The 7500-nt window shown below is 45.1% G+C and overlaps 1 protein-coding gene across 1 annotated transcript in view; it reads left to right on the top strand.

Moving 5' to 3' along the window:
- LOC143031256 (uncharacterized) overlaps nt 1-7500 on the top strand; it is a 31773-nt gene that overhangs the window by 22949 nt on the left and 1324 nt on the right. The window contains exons 6-10 of the mRNA XM_076194853.1: nt 39-207; nt 618-697; nt 3196-3363; nt 3852-4029; nt 4614-7500. The exon at nt 4614-7500 is cut by the window's right edge and continues 1324 nt beyond it. Of these exons, the coding sequence (XP_076050968.1) occupies nt 39-207; nt 618-697; nt 3196-3363; nt 3852-4029; nt 4614-5913 (1895 nt within the window). The 3' untranslated portion in view covers nt 5914-7500. The remainder of the gene's footprint in view (nt 1-38; nt 208-617; nt 698-3195; nt 3364-3851; nt 4030-4613) is intronic.

A 7500-nucleotide genomic window follows, 5' to 3' on the forward strand; every position in this document is an offset into this window, starting at 1 on the left:
GGTACTGAAGTGGTTAACGTCTTCTCTTCCTCCCGGAGCTAACTGCCGGAAAGCGGAACTGGCAATCTACGATGGTTACTTGAGCAGTTACGGCGGAGGAGGACCGCAGGAGAAGCTCAAGTCTTTCTGCGGCGACTTGCAGTACTACCGCAACTCGGCGGACAAGGTCGTCCTGTCACACCGCAACAGGCTCGTTGTCACCTTCAGGTCAGCAAAGTCAATTATCTTCAGGTCAGCCAGTCAATTATCTTAAGTCACGCGCCTATTATGCTATGCAATTCGACAACATCTCCGTGAGGGAGGTCATGACAACCTTCTCATTTTGCTACATGTCAGCCAGTCAATTATCTAAGTCATCAGTCAGTCAGTCAGTCAGTCATGCAAGTAGTCGGAGAATCATGCAGTCTGATCGCCAGTTAGGTCGATCCTGATCTCTGGTTAATGTTGATCAAAACTTTCCTTTTACGAAGAGTGAGAAGGTGGGAGAGAGAAAGATAGATATATAGATAGATAGATAGATAGATAGATAGATAGATAGATAGAGAGAGAGAGAGAGAGAGAGAGAATATTTTAATACAGCCATATGTCCACCATTTCACATTCCTCACTTCTGACAGGACTGGTGAGCCTTCTGACAACACAACACGACGCGCTGGTTTCAAGATATCCTGGACACAAGTTTACTTCGCCTCTAGACGTGAGTATAGAGGTTCAGATGCTACAAAATCCCCTTATAAAACAAGTGACAGAGTATAAGCAAGTTCAAATGGTATACAAACCATTATAACACAAGTAACTGGGTATAAAGAAGTTCAGATGGTATAGAGACCCTTATCAAACAAATAACAGAGTATAAAGAAGCTCAGATGGTATCCAAACCCCTTATAAAACAAGTAACTGAGTATAAGGAAACCCAGATGGTATAGAAACCCTTATCAAACAAGTTTAGATTATATGCAAAGCCTTATAAAATAAGTAGGTATAAAGAAGCCCAGATGGTACACAGACAAGTAACTGAGCTCAGATGGTATGTAATCCCCTTATAAAAAGTGACAAAGTATAAAAATTCTCACACGGCATATAATCCCCTTATAATACAAGTGACTGAGCATAAAGAAGCTCAGATTGTATACAAATCCCTTATAAAACGAATAAACTTATTCAAGGGCTCTCACATAGCCAATATTCATTGAGGAATACTGTAAGAGAGCTTAGAGGAGCTCCAGTGGTATACAAATCCTTATCAAACAAGCAACTGAGTATAAAGAAGCTCATATTGTACACAAACCCCTTATAAAACGAGTATTTGAATCAAGGGTTCTCACATGGCCAATATTCATTGAATATGTGTGTCTGGTTGGCTCAAAGCTACCTCTTTGCTTCATAATAAACAGTCGCTAAGATAAAGGTTCGAGTCTTTCCGGTGGAGATTATTTCATTGAAGATGTGTGTCTGGTTAGGTCGAAGCTATCGTCTTTGCTTCATAATAAGGAGTCACTAAGTTAAAGGTTCGAGTCCTTCCGGTGGAGATTATTTCATTGAAGATGTGTGTCTGGCTGGGTCAAAGCTATCGTCTTTGCTTCATAATAAGGAGTCACTAAGTTAAAGGTTCGAGTCCTTGCGGTGGAGATTATTTCCATTCATTGAAGATGTGTGTCTGGTTAGGTCGAAGCTATCGTCTTTGCTTCATAATAAGGAGTCACTAAGTTAAAGGTTCGAGTCCTTCCGGTGGAGATTATTTCATTGAAGATGTGTGTCTGGCTGGGTCAAAGCTATCGTCTTTGCTTCATAATAAGGAGTCACTAAGTTAAAGGTTCGAGTCCTTGCGGTGGAGATTATTTCCATTCATTGAAAAGTATCGTATTGTAGGCGCTTCTGCCATTGGCAACCACAACCTTGATTCCCTCTTTCAATATTGACTCGGAAGCAATTTGACGATTACCTTCAAGGATATCTATAGTCTGTGCGCGCCAAGGAGTCCTTTCAGGGTGTGGTATACGTCATAATTCACTACTAGCCATTCTGCCAAATCAACTTTAGTACGTGCACGGCCCCGACATGGTTAAGTGCCGCCCCCCACACACACCAGTACCACCATCTTCCATATCTGATGGTCACTAGCACGATTCACATGTAACATTCATCCGCAAAACAACGTTTATACACACATCATTCGTACACACAACTCATGATAAATAGATCATGCATTAAAAGTACATTAGGGGGAATTTGCTTTACTTTCTTTTCACCAAAAGTGCCGCACCCCCCCCCCCAAAAAAAAAGTGCCACCCCGGGGTATTAGCCCCCCACCCACCCACACCCCACACCCCACCCGCCCCTGCCCGTGCCCTTGTCGGGGCCCTGAGCACATGCCTCTCTCATATTACCCATCTACGTGTTATTTGATATTTTTCATTCTGTATATAGTAAAGGAGGCTGAGAAGTACATTGAATATCACATGTTAGGATTATAACAACGATTTGAATCGATTCTATGACGCGTGGCAACAGCGCTTTTTCTCCTCCATGTTTCCACGCCGAGGAGGTGTCACAGGTAAGACTAGTGGAATGGGCTATAGGTAATCGTTCTTATAACCCTAAAAAAAAAGTGATATTCGTTGTACTGTACAACTTCCACTGTACACAGAATATAAGAAAAGTGATTTCAAATAGCATATCAATAGGAAATAAAAAGAGATTTGGCAGAATGGCTAGTAGGAGCGCACTGACTATAGTATCGATTCAGGATCATTAGTAGATACTCACTGGCCCCACAGAAACCAAAGACAAGATGAGGGAGGTGTATAAGGGTCACTGAGCTCGAATTCACTTAACTCAAAGAATACAGAAAGAATTCAAGATATCCACTCTGTTCCTATTACTACGCGTTCAAGTTGGAACTGAGAAAAATGAGAAATATAACTACCGTGACGTCATGTCGCCCAAGTAACATCCTGTGTTTAAATGTAGACCTTCATTATTTCTGATTACATATCAACATGTATTTTTATTCCGAAATACCTTGATTTTTTTCTTGTGTTTAAATGTAGACCTCCACTATTCCTTATTACATATCAACATGTCTTTTTATTCTGAAATACCTTTATTTTTTTCCTGTGCTTAAATGTAGACTTCCACTATTCCTTTATTTTTTTTTTTTTTCCTTCTCCGGCACCGTGTTTGTGTCGACGTCAGAATCGTGTGAGAAGCGTGGTTGGTTCTGGTGCGGACGTTCAGTCTTTTGCCTCGGCGTGGTGAGGGAGGGCGGCTGCATCACCACCGCCAACTTCTGCATCCACCCAGCTCTTGTTTGCGACGGCTCCCCCGGGTGCTCCGACGGAGACGACACTGACGAGAGAGCCTGTAAGCGTGGAAATTTTCATGATACATTTCCTTTATTTATTTACTCCAATATGTTTGTATACCTACTAAATCTAAGTGTGATAATATTGCAAACTATTTCTCTTCAACTTCAAATTCGTTATTTGTGCAGCCTGCTTATCATCCACATTATAGTCCAGCGACACTGCAAGCTATACAACAACACATACTATGGAAACCCAAAGGCATTGTCTTAGGACTCTCGATAAACAACACTAACCTGTTCCTCTAGTTTTAGATTGATTCGACTACGATGGCGTTCACTTGGTCATGGTGACCTTCACGCATTCTCAGTAATGATGAACAAGTTATGGATGGTTAGGGGTGGCCTAAGCATCTAGTCCAGATCGGTGGGACTAGGACTGAAGGTCCTTGGTTATTTCTTTCATCGCGGGGATGCATCTAATGGAATTTCATATGGTTAACAAGAGGCGACTTCACTCCTGGTCCTCGTTCCTTGTCTACCACAGGTACCAGGGCTCTAGTGGCAGCGGCTGTCTCATTATCAGGAGTGGCGGTGGCGGCGGCGGTGGTTGTGGCAGTGGTGGTGGCGGTGGTCAACAGACGACGACGAATGAGAGTTTCCCTCAGCTCCAACCGCTGCCTAGCGCTTGTCTCCAATGCCTCCACGCAGGCAGCACACCCTAGGTGCGTCTAATATGCCAATGTCGACTTGTCCAGTTCAAGACGCACCTGAGATGATCATTTTGATCATCTCATGTGTGCCTTATATTACTGGTTTGTATGATGAGCACAGTCATTGATAGGGATCTAAGCTTACACGAAAATAAATCAAAATTTCAGTCTGAGTGACGAGTCACTTGTCTGTGCACTGACTTGTCTTTAGTAGAACCCCAAATAGCCAGCACACGCGCAGATCTCTATCGAGTTTTTATAAGTGACAGCACATTGCTCATACGGGATGGGTCAGGGCATTACAGTACTGTATACTTAATGTTGTTTACTTAGATATTTCAGCGCGATCACACAGTAAACGTGCTTTGTAGAGGATAAAGAAAATAGTTTTAATTAGCTAAGGAAGTGGATAGATCCCAGACTGAAAAAGGTTATCACCATGATTCAAAGCTCCTCTCCTTCACGTCAGTGATGGGTTCATCCACCTCTCAGCTGAATAAAATCCTCAACCGATAATGAAATCCTAATTAGCCCACTACACTGAAGAGAGTAAATTTAAATCTGACATGTTCATGGTGTCCTCTTTCCGTTTCCAGTCCCCCTGGCGCAAGATCTTGTGATCCAACAGAGCTTAACCACATCCCCTTGCTGCGGACTTCTCTGTCCCCGCCTAGGCCTCCTACGGCATCATTCACGTCACTCCCGACAACGACCTCGGAGTCACTTTTTCCTACTTCTGCAGCGGCAACTCCCGTAACCCCGTCGTCGACTAGAACCGACGAAGAGGTCGAGAAGGGTTCGGTTCCCGAATCAACTCCGGCAGCAACGACGGAACCCCCCACGCCAGCTACTCCCGAAGAGACCGCTGCGGTGGCCGAATCCAATTCGGACGGCAGCTCCGGGTCGACCCAGCAGTCTTCCGGGCCCAACTGTTCTTCGGCCGCTAGCACCATCAAGGACTTGTCTCTTCTCCAGACGACCCCAGTTCCCCGGTCATCCTCATTTTCCTGCAGGAGCGACGACATCACCAATGTCGCTGCCACTAGCGCCGAGTCCGACGCTTCCAAGAAGAGGACTTGGCGCCGTTTTCAGGAAACCCAACAGGCGTCTTCTCCCCGGCGGTGTCCACTCCAACCGGAAGAGGACGAAAGGGAAACCCTCGATGACGGGGAGAGTAACGAAGACACGAGCTTCCGGGAGCATTTGGCCTCTCGTTGCGCCAGGCACCAACGTCCCCGAGACACGGACAAAAATTCCGAGGACCACCACAACGACCGCGACCCGCCCAACTACTTCGATTGTGACTTCGGCTTTCCGAGAGCCACCAGGAGTCTGCCCCAGACGCCCACCACCCCTCGGAGGAGAACAGCTACATGGACCTTGACCTGGGAAGACCCGAAGAAGAAGAAGAACGCAACCCTACACCGTCAGAAGTCGTCGTGTTGCGGCAAGACTTCTCCTGAGGACAGTTCCTTGCAGGACACTCCCCCGGGCCTCGATTCCCCCATTCCTCGTTGGCCCCCACCCCCACCACTACCGCCCTCTCGCTTTCAGAGCATAAACCTGGCCCACTCCTGTCCTAGACGCCTCCACGACCCCATGCACTCTCCTCCCCCCTGTTCTCACCACCACCATCACCATCAACCCCTCCACCACCATCACCACCATCACCCCTTCCACCGCCACGATCTCTGTCCTCCTGGGCCACTCTTTCTCAGCGGGTGTCGTCATCGTCTTCCCCCCAGGCGCCCTCGGGAGGGTGCTCAGCACCATCTTCACCACCAACCCAACCATCATCACCACCATCATCACCACGGTCATCATAGACACCAACACCATGTTACCCGCTCTCACAGTTGGAGTAGCAGCCTCGGGGGGAAGCAGACTGAGGTGTAACCATTGAGGATGACTGAACATTGACCCAGGAGACTTTGGGTTATTCAGTCAAGTTCATTTCGACTTTGTCGGCTGTGACCACAGTAAGGATGGAACTGTTTTGACGTGATACTGCTGGCGTAACACTGGGATACTGTTTTTGGACATAAAAGTGTTCCCTCACGTACAACATTATCATTATTATTATATTATTACTATTATTATTATTTTTCAATCAGGGAATCGACAAGCAATACAGCCCAGTTGGACAAGCAGATCCTTGAGCTTTATAATCTGGCCTGCTACCATGTGAAGGGATCATCACACTGGGATATTTCTCCTCCTACATGCCACCTCCAACCTCCATTTGAATAACTAGAAAATGACTTCGCTTACTGAAATATGGACTTCTTTAAGAAAATTTCAAAAGTATGTCTAACATTCGTATAGATTTACGATCTCTGAATTCATCATTCAATCTCTTAATTCATCATTCAGCTTTGCTATATGTAACGAAAAAATAAATTGATATTTGGAGATTTTAAAAAGGAGGATATCGTAACCGAAGTCGTTTTGACCCAAACGAATTCTCAACGGTTGACGCTGGTGAACCCTGTGGAAGAAGCCTAATGTGATAAGCCCATCACCGTGTTTATCCACCAGACAGCAGAGCGTTGTGGTCAAGAGACTCCTCGGCTCCACATGATGCCCTGAAGATCGTTTGTCGATCTACTCGACCTAATCGTCCGCCAAACACCCAAGTTCCTCCCAGTCTGTTCCTCAGTGTTATCTAGAACAAAATATACAAAGAAATGAACTGGAGATCCCACCATCGGGGAAAAGAAACGTGTGCAGGTCTTCGTATCTTACGATCACTGCCTGTGATCCTCTTCAGGGTGGCTATGCACAGTGATCGTAATATATCTATCTTCGTACATCATTCTTTTCTCAGAAAATGGGATCCACAGTTCATCTTACCAATGTGTCATTAAATCGCTTGGATATCAAGGGATCTTTAGACAAAGTAACTTGTCCACATTCCTTGTCACGTTAAAGGCTCTCAATACAGCGACGCCCACTACAAACCAGACTTAAAACGTACGACCCAAACTCGACTTAAACCATGGGACACAACTAAGCCTTAAAACTTTTTTTTTTCTTTTCTTTTTTAGTGCGAAAGCATGCCCAATCGAATATCCGTGAAATGGTACCTTTCTGGGACATTTTAAAGTCACCAAACTGAATTACCTAACCTTGCCGAACCCATCGCCTCGTCTAAAGGTCGACATCTCGTCCACAGTTGGGAAATTCGCATTCGATCGACTAGTCGCCATCCTAACTACAGTTGGGGAATCCAGTTAACAAAAGAAGTTTGGCCGATACCCAAAGGCAGTGCACAGCCACGCTCACTGAATAAAATTGCCTGACGACAGCTAAAACATTTCATTAGGATTGATTTAACTAGTAATGGGATTGAAAAAAAAATGACAACAAGTTCTTTTAATGTGCCAGAAGCATGCAAATATCACTTGGGATGTATTATTCCCTGTATAAGTCAATTTTAACCAACTGGTTCGTGGAGCTCGTGAAATTCCAAGAACAGGTTCG

This window comes from Oratosquilla oratoria, chromosome 12, assembly GCF_046742065.1.
Source record: "Oratosquilla oratoria isolate Oo_2021 chromosome 12, ASM4674206v1, whole genome shotgun sequence".
In the NCBI taxonomy this organism is placed as follows: Eukaryota; Metazoa; Arthropoda; class Malacostraca; order Stomatopoda; family Squillidae; genus Oratosquilla; species Oratosquilla oratoria.